The 20,602-nt window shown below is 37.1% G+C and overlaps 1 protein-coding gene across 1 annotated transcript in view; it reads left to right on the top strand.

Moving 5' to 3' along the window:
- Positions 1-20,602, top strand: part of LOC146137894 (gamma-aminobutyric acid type B receptor subunit 2-like) — a 38,014-nt gene extending 17,412 nt beyond the window's left edge. The window contains exons 6-20 of the mRNA XM_083394465.1: positions 714-779; positions 1,435-1,584; positions 2,951-3,049; positions 3,582-3,689; positions 4,192-4,333; positions 6,649-6,802; positions 8,060-8,192; positions 8,730-8,837; positions 9,063-9,185; positions 10,214-10,324; positions 12,505-12,641; positions 16,064-16,214; positions 17,326-17,384; positions 18,545-18,725; positions 20,507-20,602. Coding sequence (XP_083250591.1) covers positions 714-779; positions 1,435-1,584; positions 2,951-3,049; positions 3,582-3,689; positions 4,192-4,333; positions 6,649-6,802; positions 8,060-8,192; positions 8,730-8,837; positions 9,063-9,185; positions 10,214-10,324; positions 12,505-12,641; positions 16,064-16,214; positions 17,326-17,384; positions 18,545-18,725; positions 20,507-20,602 — 1,818 coding nt within the window. The remainder of the gene's footprint in view (positions 1-713; positions 780-1,434; positions 1,585-2,950; positions 3,050-3,581; positions 3,690-4,191; positions 4,334-6,648; positions 6,803-8,059; positions 8,193-8,729; positions 8,838-9,062; positions 9,186-10,213; positions 10,325-12,504; positions 12,642-16,063; positions 16,215-17,325; positions 17,385-18,544; positions 18,726-20,506) is intronic.

The raw sequence follows: 20,602 nt of genomic DNA, 5'->3' as shown, positions 1-20,602 counted from the left end.
AAACGCCGGATCGCCGTCCCTCGATTGCAGCCGCTTTTCATCCGCTGACAACTAATACACTTTCCGGCGGCTTAGAGGGCTTAGCAGTGTCCGATATCCCACTCGAAATTTAAAAAGCATGTGCGCTCATCTGGGGTTTGTTAATAAATTTATAATGAGGATTTTTTTCAACTTTCTATACATAAAAGTGTAAGGACAGTTTGACACTATAGGCTTCAAAACTATTTTTCAGCGCTCTGCGACGCCATCGATCTTGAATTCTGAAAAAAATGGGCGCGAAAAAAATAGATCGCAACAAATGTCGCAAAATTCCTTGATTCGCCGCCCTTTGAGATGTTACAGATATGATTTCGAACTTATTTTAATTTAGAGTTAATCGTAGTTTTGGGTTGCAAAAAAAATATCTTGGCAACGATTAGCTGCCGTAAGTCAAAGCGTCTTACTCTAATTATTTAGCCAGAAGGTCACTTGGCAAAAATACGAAATGGCTTAATGTGATCCTAATGGCCAAATTAATATTATTGGGTGTTAGTTAAGTGTTAGTTCAGTAAATTCGTTTTAATAAAACAAAACCATAAATAAATGCATTTATTTTAGACACAGTCATTTCCTGAAAAGTGTTTCTTTGCATTTAGCGAAAGGTCCACCCATGCAAAACGCATGTATCTCTTTACGTGGGCTAACTGATTTTCTTGTCGACTTGGTATTTGCAGAAAACGCACAACAACATAAAGATCTTTCTGGGCGACGGGAAAGAGGCTCGTCGATTTTTTTGCCAGGTATTACCCGACTCTTTATGTTCGATGTAAGGGGTTGTTCATAACTTGATTATTCTTACATTGTTATAATCGTGTGACTTGAAGTGCAGCTTGTTAGTCTTCAACCTTAATAACAAAATTGAGTGGTTTGCTAGGACTGAAACAACGGATAAAGGGTTTCCCACCAACAGTTTTACGTTTGGTTTGTGAAATAATACCAATATTAAAACTAAGACACATTGCATCGTCGGTCACACACTGTTAAAAGTTGGGTGTTTACGCTAAAGAATAGAACATTTAAAACCATACACAATTTTATATTGATTGATTTCTCGAAGTGACGAACTTGAAACATTTTGATTGGTTTGAACCAGAGTTGGATCAATTGTAATTGTAATGTATTTGAACCATTTTCATTCTGTGTAATTGTAATTGCAATTGTAGTTTGCTAAAATTATAGCTCAATACATTAATATTGAAAACAATAAAGTTTGAATGCCGAAAATTGTAATTGATGTAATCAATTACAGTTAATTTTAATTGTAATGTAATTGAAACATTTAAGGGAGTAATTGTAATTGTAATTTAACTAAAATGCAATTAAACAATTTATTGGTACAAAATGCGAATGGTTGGCCGAAAATGGTGGCCGGTTAGATTCATTCACAAATTGCAGATTCATCGTTTTACGTGGAGCTCAACCGACAATCACGTGTGGATTCTGACCGGCAACTTCGAAAACGAGTGGTGGACGATCGATGACGTCAATTGCACGTCACAGGAGATGACGCAGGCGGTCATGGGACACTTTCTGATCGATGAGAGGGTCGACTTGAGTGACAGCGTTATAAAGGTAGAAGAAAAACACGCAGTTTGCAGTAATTTGGTGAAGCATGGACAAATTAATATTCTGTTGTAATATGTTTTTTTTTGCGTGTGTGTGTATATATCAGGGGTGACGAACCTATTTGCTGTCGCGGGCCACTTTGTCAGTTACCGCTGAGTAAGCGGACCGCACAACTTTTTACTAATACTATAAAACCTGTCAAAACCATCAACATTTGTTCATCAAACGAAACTGATCAAAACCCATGGGAACCATACATCTGAAATTATTTAACACAATATTGAAATATGAAATAATAATAAATAACAAATAAACATTTAATGAAATTTTTTGCTCAATGAGAAATTTGAAAACATTTTTGCCTGTCAATGTGGCAACTCTCAACAGTATTGTAGGCGTCTGATTTGAAAAATTGCAATAGCCGGCTTTGGCAATGACATTTTTTTATATTCGTGAGAACTTTAAATACATTTTTACATATTTCGAAAGTTACATACTTTTCCAAAAATGTTAATTTTTCTTTGCTGCGGTTTAGATTTTGTCTACAGTTTGAAAGAAAAAACATATCAGGAATTTTTGAGCAACAAGGTTTTCGCGACTAAATTCATGCACACTGATGCTCTGTTTGAATGACTAATTAATGTTTTTTACAGAGTGACATTAACGTAGACCTAAGGGTTGTAATGTAAAATAATTTTGTATCTTTTGTGTGATTTTTGTTTATTTCATTGGCTGAATATCATTGCACTAGGAAGCCCAATTACTTGAGAAAGACGGGGGTAATTCCGCAAATTCGTAAGAACTTGCTTTTAATAATATAGTAAAAAATTGCCCGTTCTATTCTTGAGCAGTGAACGACAGAACGAACGGTTTGAACAAAGTACCAAAAGTACAGCCAAACCATCCAGTCCAGTACATTTTGCACAATGGACTCCATGATTCTATGTAGCACATATGTGTGGGACCGTGGGTGGATTGATAAAAAACCCTAAGTAAAGTTGCCAATATTTAAAAATTAATCATTGGAGACATAAAATAACGGCATATTATTAAATATATTGTCCCTGCTAAAAAATATTTTAAATTTTGTTACATTTTGTAAGTCCATTTTGTAGGGCTACTGTAACAGTAAGTTATTTATTTTAATAAAGTAAAACACACTATTGTAAGCATGGAAATTGCCCTATAGACAAATGTAACTAGATTTTCAGGCACGACAAGTATACAGCGAAAACCTACACTTGTTCGTTGCAAGTCTTAAGTTTAATTCTTAAAGAAATGACCTGATGTGCCTTTGTTGATGGTATGTGAATTGATAAAGGTAAAGTGAATTTGTTGCTGGCAGAATTCGAACCAGAGGCGCTCGACGTGGAACGAATCGGTGGTGTCTTGGGCTTACGATTCCATTCTCTCGATTTCTGACGCTCTGCAAATCGCGCAGAAGGTAAATGGGATTCGATTCACGCAGAAAACAAAGCACTCGCATAAATTATTATACCCATTAAATTGGATTATGCTATGTGGTAAATTCAAATGAGTGCTCCTGGTAAAAAACATGTTTTTAAATTTGTTCATAAATATACTTTTTTGCATATAAATATTTTTTTGTATATCAATAACAGATTAAGTTTATCCGTATATACCAGGTACAGTTACTATTGACATTACGAGGTTTTGTACATTCCTATAAAAAGGTAAATGACGTTTACCCTAGGTAAATCGGTACTGCTTACAAAGTTCTTCAAATGTAATCGGTGGATTTTGCTCAGCACGAAACTGCACGGAGTTCATGCCGCGAGGAAAATCGATATGGGCAGTATCGATTGTGTATGCACGCTGTAACGAAAAGTCCCTCGACGGCGCCATTATGCTCTTGTTAGACCGCGAAATATGATTTTTTTTATAAACGTCGCCTTGCAATGATCGAAAACAATGCTTTTGCAAGAAACACGACTTAACCTTTCGGCCTTTTTAAGGAATACTCGGCCAACCATTCGATCGAATTTCAACCTGCAGCGGTCGACGACGGATTTCGCGAATTCTTTCTGCGCTCTTTTGACAAAGTCAATATACTCGGAAAATCGGTAAGTCTACTTTCGCTGCCGAAATAACGTGAACTAATTGGTTTGGCATTATAGGTACTACACGTCAAAGATATCTGTCCGAAACGCAGTATAATTTAAATATTGCTGTGCTAAAACATCTTGCAAAATTTGTTAATATAGGCTATATATAGGGCGTTTATATGTTTATCGTCTGTAACTCAGAGAAGTTATAAAAGCTAAACACCTATCGACATGGCCTGGTGAAATTAATGTTTTTACAATTTAGGATTTCTTGAAACCACTTGTAGGCGTACATGTTCACTCGAAGTTCATTTTAATGAAATAAACTTAAGACTGCGGATTTCGAAAAGCCAATTACAGCCCCAAAACGTTTCATCCCTTAAAACCCATGTTTAATAATAAAGTGGTTGAGAAAAATACATTATCATATTATTGTAATTTTTCTAATATATGTTTCATAATCGAAACAGAAGAAATTTCTGTCAGGCAACAGTATAAAAGATATATTTTTGCAAAATAGGGTGCCATCCATTTCCGAAAAGGAGAACGACAAGCTCGTCTCACCGTGCGCCAGTTTCGCGAATCCGGATACGTCATCGTCGGCCACTACGACATGATGACGTCATCGCTGCAGATCAACGAGGAGAATATCACGTGGCCTGGTTGGTATAGTGGCTCCTAGCCATTTTTGCAATCGGCAAACTCGAGAAAGCAAAAAAACATACTTGCGTTTTGACATGATCATTTACAACGATATCGCAAAAATCGAAATTAAAATAACACTCATACCTGTGCAAAATGTATGGATCATATTTTTTATTTTTTGCATTTCAAAGGTTGACAAATAGACAAAAATTATACTCCTCAAGAATAAAACAATTCTCGGCACCCTTGAGCGCTCGAAACGGAACCCCAGGGTGTCGCGACATGCCAGATGAAAAGCACTGCTATATTGTTTCTTTGCGATATCTTCTTTGCTTCTGATCCATAAAAAAACATCCTTGGAAATACTTCCAAGACTTATCGAAACTAAAGCGTGTCGCTAACCCCATATTGATCAAGTAGAAGCAACTAAAAAACCTTGTGGAGCTACTACGTTCTAATACTAAGTTCATACAGTGGTATTGTTAACTGTTCACCCTTAAATAATTTTTAAGCTTCATTCTTTGAATGGGCCACAGTTTTACCTAAATACTTTGAGAATTACAATACATCCAGTTGTCCTAAATCGTGTTACAATACACGGTTACGCTGTTTAACTATAAAAATAATTTTGCTTTTTATATTTTGTTGTCTTTAGAAACCACAAATTGATTATTGTGCAGAGTTAGAGTTAATTTGCCGCTTTGCATAGCTTCTTAGCCGTCTGGTCGATCAATTAGTAATGGATGAGTTTCTTGCTTCAAATTTCCACCGTATTAACATACCACATTATTTAAGCTTGTTTTTCGCCAAAATGTATTTTCTTGAGAGCAATTCAACTCCCCTCTCACGATACCTTTGTTTAAATCATAAAAAATTGATTCGCACATAGCCTATACTTTTGTGCTACACTAAAAAAAGGTTTTCAACTACTTTCAACAAGTTGTATAAAAAGGCCTCCAGCATCGACCAACACCGACCTTATTTATTTGTTCGATTTGTAAAGTTTGGTTCCTCACGGTATTTAACACGGTATTTCACGGGTGCCGATCACATGAGTGAAATAAAATGATAAACCTTGCAGCAATATATAGTCACTATAAATCTAAAAGCAGAAGCTTTTAAGTATAATCAGATTTAATCGTGAACGCAAAAAATGTTTCTTCCTATGGGATCTGCTGACCCCAAACAGGTGATAGTGCCAAAAAATAACCAGCAAGGACCGACCTGCTGCTTCCGTCAAACCGGCTTACCCTGGTCGCGAAATAATCAATACCTGTCACTTGATGTTGATATGCACCGTTGCGCTTTAGGCTTAGGCTTACTTGGCTCAAAAGCTATATGCCACCACTGCTTTGTATTGTACTTGAGTAGAAACCCGGTCGATGGGACGTCAAGGCCCTGAAAATGTGTTAGTAACGAGTCACGTACGGGATTAAGGGTTACATGTCTAAAGGTTCGCCAGGTAATATTCAACATTTCTCAAATGCATGAGCTTTAGTTTGTCGGAGAACAGAACTATGCCTTAATTTGACTACAACATCGATTTTTACGACCAAGTTATAACATTTAATCCCCTTTCCCGACACCTTGCTAGGACAACCTACATATACTCGTCATTAATATATTCTTTCATCATCTTACACCCAAAGCTGTATGCACACCCAATTTGTGCGACATCAACTAAAAGAAAAAAACAACCTGGTAAAAATGTTTCAACAGCTAATCGGAAAAGTTTTAAATTGACCCGTGCATCTTGTTTATACAAACACTCGGTCATCAAAACATTTATGATTGACCCTATACAAATTCAAATGTTATTTTTTGTGTTTACAAATGTACAAAGGTGGAAAAGAGCCGATAATAAATATTGAATGCCGATAAGTGTGTACCTTATTTCCTAATATCTTTACAAAATTTATAAAAAAAACAATAGATTTGTTTCAGTGGAAATTTATATTTATTCAAACGTTACTATGTTTTTAAAAAAAGGAAATCTCTGTATTGTAAAGAAGAACCTCTGCCATTTATGACAACCTGAATTTTAAAGTTTGTCGTTGTACTTTAGCGTTATATTACTCAATCGTAAATATGCTATTGTGTTAACAAATGAACATCACCACTTTATGTATCAATGTATGAAAATACGATGTTTTAATAGGAACTATCGTAATGTAATTCATCAGGTAAACGTAAGGTTTTTACAAAGCTTGTCAAATTTTTCACATCAATTTTTTGTTCACCTTGGCTGCAGGTCTTTAAATTGACTAAACACGCCCAATGCTAAAAATTAAGGTACTTTAAAACGTCAAAATAACGATGTTTTTTTCGGCAGGCGGGAAAGTCCCTCCACGGGCCACAGCTCTTACTCTGTTCCTGGTCAACTTCCTCTCGCTCTACATCATGGGCCTCGTCGCCGCTCTATCATTTGGAGGAATTCTCCTGGCCCTCCTTTTTCTAGCCTTTAATATCAAAAACAGAGCAATCAGGTCGGTTTCATCGAACTGTAAGTTGCTATGAAAACTGTATTATTCCTTTATTAAATCAAGAAATAAACCACCCCCAGGCCTGTTTAAAAAAAGAAGGTTCAGCGCAAACCTCGTTTTTGCTTCAGATGGTTGTCGTATATCTGATTTGCAATTTATCCGTTTGCTATTTTTATGATATGCTAGGTTTCTTCAATTTTTTGCAATTAATTTTACCTTCTATTTTAATATGGCGGACATTAAGTATTTTTTTTACTTAACAACCAGCGCCTTTTTCAGGTCTTTTTAAGTGTTTGCCCTTACATCCAAAAAAATATCCAAAAATACCAATTAAGCATTGATAAGTGTTTTGTTTAAGCCCGAAAAAAACAACTGATTTTTGTTGACCGGTTGTCTTTGAAACATTACAAACAGTTGACTAACCACGGCAAGATAATACTAATGCAACAACGTGCTCATTGGAAAATCATTGGATTACCTTTAGGTCCTATGTTGTCAAAAAAATATTTGTAAGTCGAAATGTTAATTTAGGACTTAGGTCAACAAATAATCGCACTATGCTTATTTGGGATATCCGAAACATGGTATATTCTAGATGAAATATTAAGTCGCCCTATCCGATAACAAATTAACTCGTTATGGTTTGACAGCTCGAGCCAATTTATGATATTTTAAGAACTCTCAGTAAAACAATCGCTTTAGCGACAAAAGCTGAGTTGTTTACGAATTTTATTTTCTGATAGATTTGCGTTTAACGAAGAAACCTTGCTTCAGATCACAAGCGGTTGGTGAAATGAAAATTTTCGTGTTTAAACGCCATTGAAACCGCCCTATAGTTCAATACTACCAATTGCCAAACTGACAACCCAATAAAAATCCCAATTTCCCAACAAGTTTGTTTTTCAAGCCCGTTCAGGCAAGCTTCCACGGCAATTCAGTTGAACAGTAGGCTATACCAAACATAAAAATTTTAAAAGCATAATAATTAGTAGATGCATCACGAATTTATATGTGCAAACAAACAAATTTATTTATTGGTTAAGAAACCCGATTATGGCTAATATTTTTCGATTTATACTACGTTTTAAGATTAAACTCATTAAGTTTTTGAATCTCTAGTATCATAACGGTGTCTAACTTTTAATGACGAAATGTTTGTGTTTTATAAAGGGCGTGATTGTAGTTTGATCTATTATGCAAAGCCGCCGATTGTTCGAACAAAAGTCACACCGACTAACTTATCTCGTTTGGAATTGGTAGGATCGTCAAGATGTCCAGCCCCAACCTGAACAACGTCATCGCTGGAGGTTGCGTCACCGCCTACGTCAGTCTTATCTTGCTGGGAATCCAAACCAATCTGGTGTCGGAGCGGTCTTTCGACATCCTCTGCAAAGTAAACAATCTTGATGTTTCAAGTTGTTGGTACTACATGTAATCCTCAAGTTCAATGTTTTTAAGTTTCTTCCGCCTATAATAGGACAGCATGACAATAATAAATTATTTAGTGAAGTTATGAGTGTGATACGGTCGTGCGCTCCATCTGTCTCGAAAGTATGTCGGATACCGGAACGTTTGTATACCCATATCGATTCCTGATTTAGCATGTAAATTATATTTTCTTGACAGTTGCGGACATGAATGGAGGGAACCCCTTTGCAGATTTAACACAACAGGGTTTAGATGGCACCTACCAATTTGATTGTTTAATTATTACACCAGTAGTAATCAAACCAGTTGTGAACTTGGACTCTTGGACCCTTTTTATAAAAATTTTTGCGGAGTCGCAAATCAAAGTTTTAACCTTAAATATACCCAACCAAATAAAGAATAAAAGATTGGCCGTCATTCGCTGCGTGATTCTCGCCCGCAATTTGCGAGCGTTAATTGCATTTCGAGTGATTTTTCGTTATGTTGTCTTTTGGTTTTGCAGATTCGTCACTGGCTACCAACTTGCGCTTTCACGCTCGCTTTTGGTACAATGTTCCTCAAGACGTGGCGGGTGCACGCCATCTTCACCAACGTTACCGTCAAACGAAAGGTGACTTTAGCCAACAGATGTCAACAACATTAGGAGTTCTACACACTAATTTGTTTGCCTTTTGTATCATTCTGCAACTTATTCAGATTAACTTAATGTGACTAGGAATCCATCGACAACTTATGGACTTCATTCTTTTGAAAAACATTTTTTGTAAACTTTAATAGCAATGAGAATTTTGCGTATATGGTAGCTAAAATTACGTCGCCTGTTATGCATCTTCAGGTTATTAAAGATTACAAGCTGCTGGCGATTCTTGGGATATTTCTCTCGCTTGATTTTATCACGCTGATGACTTGGCACATCGTCGATCCCATGCGGAGGGTTGTGGAAAATGTGACCGGCGAAGTAAGGAACTATGCTGTTTACGTCAACAAGGACATTCTGACGTCAGCCTGTGCTGTCGCATTTGTGATCATTACAAAGGCGATGCTCATGCCGAATCGCACATCTCTAATCCTCAAACTAAAAATAAACAAGATTCCTAAATTTTATAACCTTCGTCGATTACAATCCCGTTACTTACAGAAGGCGACTTTTCTGAGCTTATTTCCTATATTCATATTTTTTTAAATACATCTTTTATTTTTTTCTGTTTTACTGTTGCTTTATGTTGTTGTAATTTGCACTTTTGTGGTGTGTTAAAAGTCTGGATTAGATAAAAAGAACGAACACAAGCTGTTCAGCGCAATGTTTTTTTACTTATTTATTAGCAAAACTAACAACTATAATATGTATGTCCGATAATTGACATTTTCTTCCGATACCAATACCCAATATGTTAGACTAAAGTTCGTGATCCGATCAGATGCCGAATGATATTATAACTATGCACAAAAAAGCAATATACACGCAATTATACCTTCCAAAGGCATTTTGTCAGGTTATTAGGTCAAAATTGATTTTGACGTGATGAATTTTAGTTTCCTTAAGTTATTAACCTACCATTTTTTAATCCATTTACCCAGTAATGTAACAATCACTGCATTTGATTGCAAAAGATGACTAAAATTGTTATGTCAATTTATTATCGGATCAGCACTGTTACCGATACTACCACTTGTATCTACTCCTGTCCGATATGGTTGGTCATTTCTACTAATAACCATTCAAAGTTGCTTAGTATGCTTTACCGGTAATTGATGTTATGCAGTTTCTTACTTTGAAGGCCGGGTCAATCTTTACAGTACATAAAGGATTCAATTACGCAACTTATTGTCTGCTGTTTTTTAGTTTTCGTATATTTGCTAAAGGATAAGATTTTGTGTTATGTGAATAGGGTGGAGGGAGGTATTGCCAAAAATAGTTGTTTCAGTAGGGTTAATACTGCAATTAGATGTGTATTCACTTTTGTTTAATTTGCGTCTTGTTTTTAGATCTGGGTTTCTCAAGGCAGCTACTTGGTTGTCTACCAAGAGGAATTTTGTCAAAGCCATTACACCTTTGCTTGGTTGGCCGTCATTTGCATTTACAAGGGAATAATTCTGGTACGTATTTAACTTATAAAGCATTTACCCTTTGGCTATAGTTTTTGCGTTTTCGAGCGACAATTTTATGGGAGGTTAGGAAAATTTCATAAATGTTCCAGGTGCATTGAATATTTTTTTAAACAGATATTTTACTATTAAAGTCAAGCTAACTTAAACACCTTAAAATATTAGGCTAGAAAATAAAACGATTGTATAGTTTCGTATCTTGTAATGCTTTTTTTCGTATCTTGTAAAAATTAATTGAGAGGTACTTGTGTGATGAAAATCCACAATAAAAATCGTATATTATAATGTGCCCCGCCCGATTGACTATTTGGAAACCGCATTCGTCTGGAAATTACAATCTTTTGGTAGCGTAACATTTGGTGAACTTGTCTCTTTCCAGCCCGGTACCCTGTCTAACAAGGCTAGGCAGCACGACACAATAGGCAGATTATAATTTATTTATGACTATGTCGTGAGGGGACGTCTATCAGGTCTAACGCGAAACTTCTATTCCGGTAAATTGTCTCTTTTTCTTGTTTCCCGAATAATTTTTTGATTTATGTCACTTGAAATTTGACACTTTTCGCGGAAAACGGTCCATTTCATTAAAGCTTTTTATAATTGTAAGTCACATGCGAAACGTCGCCTAGCGTTTCTATCACATCCGGACGATAAGCCGAAATCGCATAACTTTTCAATAAGGAAAACAGACAAGTTATATGGGTTAAACATATCCAATTGATATTGTTTTCATGAATTTCCATATACTATTAACCTTTTAAGCCGTTTTATTAAAAAAAAAACATATTGTGGCAAAAGTTGTGTTCACTTAAAAACTTATTCAATTTACTCACTATTTTTTTGCGTTTTATGCCACTTTATGCGGAACATCGAGCCAACGATAGGTGTAACTACGATAATTTTGCATACACGTCACATACTTCGCGTATATATCGGCTAATTTTGTCTCGTTGGACATGTCGCAAATGCAGCTTCGTAGAAATTTACGCAAAAAAATGTAGGAGGTTTTTGTCTTTTTTTTATGCACCTTTGTTTTCGATTAGACCAGGGATCGGAAACCTTCTTATAGTTGCGGCCAAAACCAAACTGAGAATGGTCTCTGCGGGCCGCACAAAACGTTAACTAAAAATTTTGTTATTAAAATATTAGATTTTGATTGCACTTAAAAACTTGTTCAATCACATTTAAGGAGTCAGTAAAGTGTTGGCACAAATCGCCCAAAAGGCATTTGATTGGTTAAAAAATCGAATCCACACATCGTCATCCATACTGCTAATCAAAAGTGTAATAAAACTATACTTTGAGGAAAGGCGATAACTTTGTTGGTTAATCTAGTTGAGTGTTTGTTAACCTTGTTAAAGTGAGGGCACACCTGGCGAGAGAAGTTTTTATTACATTGCCAAAAATAAAAATAAAAAACGTGTAAAATATACATGTTTCCAATATTTTTGAATACGTTTTCCGTTTGTCCACGACCCACTTGGCAGCCTTCCACAACGCAACGGCAAAGAATCTCTGATCTAGTTCAAAATACTGCATTAAAACGTAAACAAACTGGATGTAGAAAGATCATTGGCGCGAAGCGCGATACTTTTCGCACTTACGTAAAATAGTCAAAAAGTATTTGACATGGACTCGTGTTTGGTAAATGAGAAGGCGTGTCGGATGATTTAAATTGGCGGGTCGTAGGTTGCCGACCCCTGATTTAGACCATGGCCACCATTATTCGTAGGCCTACAATTTCCTTGACGAATTGATTTTTTGTCAACAATTCAAATGCCACAACAATAATTATGCATGCACGTAGCAATAGCATACTTCGCGTCTATATCGACTAATTTTGTCGCGTTGGACATGTCGCAAACGCAAATGTAACTTCGTAGATATTTACGCAAAAAAATGTAGGAACTTTGCCTATTTTATGCACCTTTGTTTTCGATTTAGACCATAGCCATTTATTTGTAGGCCTTTTCCTTGACGGCTTAATTGCACCTTGGGTGCAGCCGAGTCACACTTTCCTTGAAGGCTTGATTTTTTGTCAACAATTCAAATGCCTCGGTTTTGCCAAATATAGATTTTGCTTTTATGCCAAACATTTGTTTCTGCAGCCGAATCGGGGTGGTACGATCGCGACCCTTTCAGTTAATCGATTTATTTTGTTGAACTCGTAGGTCTTTGGATTGTTTTTGGCCTGGGAAACGCGCCACGTCGCCCTGTCGCCTCTCAACGACAGCAAGTACATCGGCGTCAGCGTCTACGTCACGGTGATCGCTTGCGTCATCGGTCCGACTACGTCATTCGCTTTGCGGTAGGTATACTCAATAACGAAGTTGTGAATGAGCGGCTTGTAAGTTTTGTCGGTCCATTAAAATTTAATTTTTTTGTGTTCTAAAGTGGAAAATTTTAGGTTATAAATTTATCTACATATTATAAATCCGCAGAATTACGCCATAATTTCTTATTCTTTTAAATTTATATTAGAATTTTCCTCTACTCATTTTTGTTCCTTACGCAAGACCCTGAAATACCAATTCGGTAACGTTTTTAAGGTGCTCAATGCTAATCCAATAAACATGTTAGATGTTCGCAGATAAAACGCTGCTCTTTATTTTCTTTAGATAAGTAAGACATCCATACTGTGCACATCGTCACATGAAACTAAAAACCCAATGTCGAACCCAGTGTCGTTGCTGATTTCTTTCCTTTGGGAACTTCTATCAAAAGTTTAAACACTTATGTAAACGTCGCGGAAAAAAAAGATGATAAATACCACAATAATAGCAATACCAGGACAATACTACGTCGTATTGTTTTGAGACCCTTCACTTAAACTTTAATTAGTAGTGAGTACCTTTAATACTCGAAGAGTTGCCGGATTTTACATAATCATTAAAAAATAATTAATCTGCTCGTATCTGGAATAAACAAAAAGGCCATAACGAGATATGGGGCGCTTCTGTTATTATTCCAAAGCCCAGCAGCATTATCCCGGAACTTCAAGGCGCCCTTAAAAGCATCCGATTTGATTCTTTTATTTGGGCCGCTGTCCAATCGATCGCTGATGAAACGGCGACATATAAGCACGATGGACTTACATAACTAAAGTATATCGGGAATTGGCGAGGCAGTCGCGTCAAATTTGGCGAGGAATTTGGCGAGGCAGTCGCGCCCTTTTATCGTCTCTATAAAAGGGGTTTAGCGAAGTACTCGACTCTTCCGATTTCCAACCAATCGCAATTGAGTACTCGAAAGTCGTCTGCTATGACGTCATATTTTTTATTGTTTCTAATAAAAGGCGTTGCTATATCCGTCAAAGGCTGATGTATGTATATATATATATGTTAAGCAAGGTCATTTATTAGCTATAACAGTGTTTCTCAGTCTATATCAGGGGTTCCCAACCTTTTTCCAATACCGTACCACTTGGACGTTTTCTTACGCCACGCGTACCACTTCTTCTATAACAGTGGTTCTTCGCCTTTTTTCTACCGCGCATCGTGTTTCTTTAGTTTCTTTTCTAAACATGTTTAATTTTGATGTTATGCATAAGATAGCATACAAGCAGATTTAGTAACTGAAGCAACATGGAACTCTGATAAAACATTATAAATAGTTAAATATTGGAATAGAGCTTGCGCCCCCCTAAGATTTGCTTGGCGCCCCCGGTTGAGAACCGCTGTTGTAGAACAACTATTTTGATCGAATCATATTTTTGCCTATTTTTAGCTTACAACTATAGCAATTCAATGCTATTTGTAAATTATAAGCTATAAATCAGTAGATGATATCTGTCAAGAGCAATCGTTTGACATAACAAACGCCCACTGTTCAACAGCGTTGTACGCTTACAAAGCAACTGTGCTTCTTATCGACAATAGATTTGACCTGTCTTTTGAAACTCGTAATGGTACGAAACAACAGGAATAATTACGTAACAATGAATAGGCTTCAGGGAAGGTTTTTTGTAAATATACAGACCAACAAAATATAAAGTTGTGAATCCAGGTTTTTGTGAAAAAAACGGAAGGTACTCGCGTACCACCTGAAAAACCTTCGCGTACCACTAGTAGTACGCGTACCACAGGTTGGGAACCCCTGGTCTATATGGATCGAAATTTGCGGCACTAAAATAAAAATATTACGATCTGATCCAAAACCAAATGACGTCATTACCATGGCCCAATAATTGAAAATCTGGTCAATTTATTAGGTGCAATCATAAGTATTTTCAGGGCATTAGGCCGCAAATTGCTTTTCAAATTGTTTTTTTTACTTCTATTTTTAAATCGCTTTTTTTAATATACCTTCTTAGGTAAACAAATTCTACGTTAGATCGCAAAACACGGCTGTTATGCACAAATCATTCTGTCATCAGATCGGCACCGATACCATAACCCGACTCCGATCCGATATTATCGGACATCCCTTGACATGACTTTCGTAGATTTAATTTTAATTTATTATTGCAATTATCTTTTTGTGTTTTGTTCACGTTGAACCTGAAAAATAGTTTAGTGAAGAGAGTTGTGTCACCAAAGTTTCATTGATGAACTTCAGTATTTGGATCAGCGCCAAAAGTTTGAGAAACACAGATACAAAACAATGTTTCCATTTCGCAAATACTAGGGCTATTGATTTTGTCAAAGCCTGACAGTGCATATAAGTAAAAACATAGCAAAGAAAGTTGTAAAACGGATCCATATCCATAGTGTTTGAGACTGAACGAACAGTTTATTTCTCTCCCTCGAATTTATTTCCGATTTTGCAAACTTAAAATTTAGCAAGCAATCCCAACAACAAAAAGTACAAGGCGTGACACCCGGCTGGGAAAAAAGTTGGACGAGCCATAGAAGACTGAACAGCGATATACTCGTGCCGCGCGAGCTGTAGAAACACTCGGGCGTGGCTTGTCGCTCTCCATCAGTCTGGCGACGACCGCTGGCCCGGGTCGTCTAACTATCAGTCGGAAGTAAGGTCGGGGAGCACGAGCAACGATCGGATCGGCAGATCGATGCTGAACTCTGCCGATGCGACGCCGGCGCCCGACAGGCGCTGAAACTCGCGACGCCGCACGCAGATCGATCCGTTAGCCGCTCCGTGTTGTTGTTTTTTTGCCACGCCTGCTCGCATCCCATGTGCGAATTCAAGTTCGCCGAAAATCAATCCCGGGCGATATTTCGGGATCCCGCGTTTGCGAGGGACTCTCCAGCAGTAACTTGTCGGTCACTTTTTTCGTCGTTTGTGCTTTGACCCGACTCTGCTGCTAAAGGACACGTATTGATTTTTTGTCCGGTTCTGATGGATGAACCCTTCATATCCAAATTTTACGCCTATTTTTCTGTTTGACTTTGATAGTAGAATATATATTGTTCTAAAGGTGTCCTAAATAGGTCCAGTTTTTGTAAGTTTGATTTGAATTCCTTCATTTAGAATGATGTTGCATGAAAAACCTGGCAGAAATTTAACTATATTTTTTGACGCAAATTTTCTACAAATGCAACAAACAAGTTTTAAACATGTATCAACATTTATACCTTTGCTTTGCACAGTTATAACATTGCCCCTTTCTTTCACCAACAAAAATATAATAATTGAGACAAATACTAGAAAGGTGGATTTAATACGTACAAATTTATATACAAGGCAAACATTCCTTTGTTTTGTTGAATTGCTTTGAAATTAACTTTTAAATATTACAGCACACCATATGATGTTAAATTAATTTAACAGGGATTACCTCAACCTGTCGTTCGCTGTTCAAGCTTTCTCCATATTTCTGTGCACTACCGCCACACTGTGTCTAGTTTTTGTTCCGAAGGTAACCGCTTTGAGGCGCATGGGAGACTCGCCTAATCAACTAATGAACATTCGTTTGCAGGCGGTAAGAACGCTATAATCTACTGTAACAATGGGTATAACTAAATATTAAAAATAGTACACCGAAAAGCCATCGCAGACTCGCCGAATCTGTCGATCTATGATGCAAGCAGAGCAAGCCAGAAAAACAACTGGCCTGCAGTGAGGTTCGAACTCACGACCTGCGGTCAAGCCGGGACCGTCGCTCTACCAACTGAGCTATGCAGGCTCAGAGAGGAGCGAGTCGAGAAACAACCATGCGCCAATACTTGCACATTTTGTTAGTACAAGCAACTTCACACTGGGGGATCATCAGTCCGTATCAATCAATGAAAGACACACACAAACATGTGTTTAATAACATCTGTGATCTAGCCCGTCGGAAGTTGCTTTATGACCAACGATTACGGCTTCCGTATCAATAGTACACCGAAAAGCCATCGCAGACTCGCCGAATCTGTCGATCTATGATGCAAGCAGAGCAAGCCATAAAAACAACTGGCCTGCAGTGAGGTTCGAACTCACGACCTCCGGTCAAGCCGGGACCGTCGCTCTACCAACTGAGCTATGCAGGCTCAGAGAGGAGCGAGTCGAGAAACAACACTGCTTGCATCATAGATCGACAGATTCGGCGAGTCTGCGATGGCTTTTCGGTGTACTATTGATACGAAAGCCGTAATCGTTGGTCATAAAGCAACTTCCGAGGGGCTAGATCACAGATGTTATTAAACGCATGTTTGTGTGTGTCTTTCATTAAATATTAAAAAGTAAGGGGTTTGCATGGTTTAAAATATCCATTAAGCTTTTCACTTTTATCTTAAGGTTGTAAGGTACAGCTATATCCAAAGCAACTACAGAATATCCCTAACCTCAAAACGTAAATAAATGTCGCCAACCTTGGGTGCGGCCGAGTTATAAAAATCACGATTTTCAGATATAAAATAAACATTTAACCAATTTTTTTACGTTTGAGGTAGTTTCTTGGTTTAAAAACTTATTTTTATTTGAGTTTAAACGTAGGCTAATTAAATTATTGGTGCAATTGTAGGACTTCAAATGCTATTTCCACTGCTAGCATAAGACTAACCAATTTTTTTCCAACGTGAAGTGTTAAGCCAAATGTGTTTTTAATTCAGTTAAGAAAGCGAAAATCAACACCGCAGCCTGTGCGCTCCATTCTATCAATGACTATACGGTACGTATTTAGTGTTTATTTACCACTCGTGTTTCCGTTAAACATTCAGTTTTTCAATTTTAGTTTTAATGCAATCCATTTATGATGACAAATGTAACCCACAAACGTGGGGTAAGTATGCATTTTTAGGAAGATGGGGCAATAGATATTTTAAGCTGAAATTGTTAAAATATTTTGCCAAAAAACAGAAACATAGACAGTTTGACTGTGCTACTAAAAATGACTAGTAAAATAAATAATGCGACACGTTTTTATTGCGAGACAACAACGTAATTACGGACGTTATCAATTGGCAATACCCATTGCTTGCAATGGACGGTTATTAAGCATGCCTATGCTGCGGCTTCATTGGCAGGGCTACCATATCGTTGTTATTGTAAACTTTATCCTTATTTCCAAGGTTACATCTTAGAAAACAACTGCTTTTATTTTAAATAATTTGACTTACCTTCTTATTTTGTCATTTTTCAATAAATCAATAATGGAAAATACACACCCATTTATATCATCTTAACTTTCAAAAACTTCTTCCAAAAGGTCGTGTTTTTGGGTGGCAGGTCGATCGTAGTCCTGCCTTCAGACAAGCGCCCGTGTTTTACACACTGCTCTGCCTACCAGTGATGTAAACAAGTTAGGCCTATTTCCTTATGACTCAAGCCCCAGTAAAGATCTTTGAAAACTAACTTGTCCAAGTCAAGTCTTTCGCAAAAATAACAAAAGTACCAGTCCAATTCAAGTTATTATAAAAGCAAGTCAACTTCGAGTCTTGTCATTGACGTAAAAAGGAAATGTTAAACTATTAAAACTCGCCCAATTATAAGCATTAACTCAACTTAATTTAACAAAAAAAACATGAAGCAAGAAAATTTTTTTAACTGCACAACTTGAGAGATAAATAAATAACCCAATTTTAATAAAAAATATTTCATGAGACCTCTTAATTTAAGCCCAAGTTATTTGACACAATGATTTAAGTAATTTGTCCAAAACATTTCAGTCAGGTCAAGTCATTTTAATCAAAACACTTAAGTCAAGTAAAATCATTTGAAAACAGTAACTTAAGGCTTGAGCGCACTTATGTCAAGTCATTGACTAAAGTCATCACGACAATGCTACAACTGCAGCCGTCTTTCGCTGAGTGAATTTTAATCGCGTTTTAGGGGCGGCCCCGGTCTGCCGCGCGGCCTCAGCGAGACTGTGGATACGTTTGCCGACGATAAGCAGAGCAGCAGCTCGACCAAGGAGAACAACAAGCTGGCCGACAACAGGCAAAACAGCGCCCGGTCGTTTGGCGAAACGCTAAAAACGGAAAAGCGCAGGCTGGAAAAGATTCTTGAAGAGGTAGGTATAGGCTATAATCCGACGTGAATGAGGCGCTTTTTTTAACGACTGTGTAGATCAGTAACGCTTTACGTCTAACTCTCTAAGGCTACTCAAATCTTAAAAGAATAAGAAATTTAGTTGAAAAATAGATAAAGAGTTATTCGAAACGTTCAAAATGATTTCTACTTCTGTATGGGCTTTGATATTCTTATTACGTCTTACTATAACTTCCGAAGAAGAAAATTTGTATGTGGGAAAACGAATATTTGGGGAATTTTATAATCTAGTGAGGACTGGGGAATAGGACTTACTTTGCGTTTGGTTAGCAAGCAAAAGCCGTATATTTGCTTAATGAAGTTTTTGACAACAATGGACGCTTGTATTGGTCGATGGGTAGGTTTTTTAATTATTATACCAGACATTATAGCCTATAAATTTATCTACAAAAATAGTTCTCAAACTGTAGCTAAGCTTTTCTCCCAAAGGCAGGGGGAAACTTGATTTCAATTATATAAGCAAGCATATTACGCACACATAAGTGGACATAAGCGACGCAAACCCAACTCAAGTTTAGCATCGGGCGATTGCTGAATAATGAAAACTATGTATTGTTTGTCAGGTTTCATATAGAGTTTGTCTTTAAAAGACAAATTTAGATTGCAAATCAGCACGCTGGATAATCGCATTTATATTACACGGCAAACTAGTTGGATTCTATAAATTGTGATAATAAACCTGGAAATGGTTCAATTCCTGAAGTGACTTAAATTGCAATTATAATGGTATAATATGCAATTTCGTTCTAGTTTAACTGTTGTGTAGTCAATTGTTTGCAGGCTTTTTTATAACTATACTTTCAACAACTCCTTTCTTCTCCAATCAAGTGGTCAGCGTAGGGTTGAAATTGTTGAAAATTCAAAATCTCGGCAAACCCTAAGTCAGCGATTTTTTGCAGAAAAGGAAAACGAAGAACGTCAAATAACATCGTGCACGTCCCATTTTGGGTTGCAATCTAATGCACTTTGCTTGGTTTTTATGGTTGTTAAGACGTGATAACACGTAGCCTACCGTGGATTTTATTCGCCCATTAAACTAAACAAGACCAGGGTGAATTCGATTTCAGTTGGCTATCGTCGCAACATGTATCATGATAAGAGTCTTTCTAAATAATAAAATCCAATTATACGTCGCGACGCCTTGGTGCGTCGTCTCAACTTTCAAAGAACGTCTTGCAGTTTTGTAGATAAACTCAAATGCAGTTCTAAAAAACTTATAAATATTAATATTCCCTATCATGTACATTCGAACTCATTGTAGCAATTAATTACAGTATTAAAATTTACAATTTCAATGAGGCACAAAACTATTTGGGACTATAGGAGTCGGTTTTACGTTAAATGGCTAAAAGACACAGGCAATGTTGAAGCACTTGCAGGCCAGCGAATGAACGCAAAAAGGCCAACGTTATATCTACGAAAAGTTGAATATTTCCAATAGAAAAGGACTGTTTTTCTGTAAGTTAAAGGTTTACATCACAGCTATCTTGAAGGGCTGTATTCCTAATATAGCCTACTGTTTCTGAAACAACACCTTTTAGAGTCAAAGCATTTCAGTAATTTGAAAACCATGACCAAAGGACTAACCTAATTTGGTATGGGATGTGCACCAATACGATACCTCGATAGTGTCGGAAAAGTACCTAACCACTTAGCATCTGGTGTCGGATATGATATTATTCCATATTTTCACTATAGCCTACTAGGCCTATGTACTTATTTTAAGATGTTTTGCTTTCGCAGAAGACAGCCGAATGCCTACGAAGCCAGCACGGCATGGCCGTCAACTCTGTCTCCCATTCGGACAAGGCCGAAAAGGAGTCGACTGCAATTATGTGA

This window comes from Ascidiella aspersa, chromosome 7 (assembly GCF_963924565.1).
Source record: "Ascidiella aspersa chromosome 7, kaAscAspe10.2, whole genome shotgun sequence".
Lineage (NCBI taxonomy): Eukaryota > Metazoa > Chordata > Ascidiacea > Phlebobranchia > Ascidiidae > Ascidiella > Ascidiella aspersa.
Note: the sequence above shows the minus strand (reverse complement) of the source record. Positions and strands in the feature narration are given on the sequence as shown.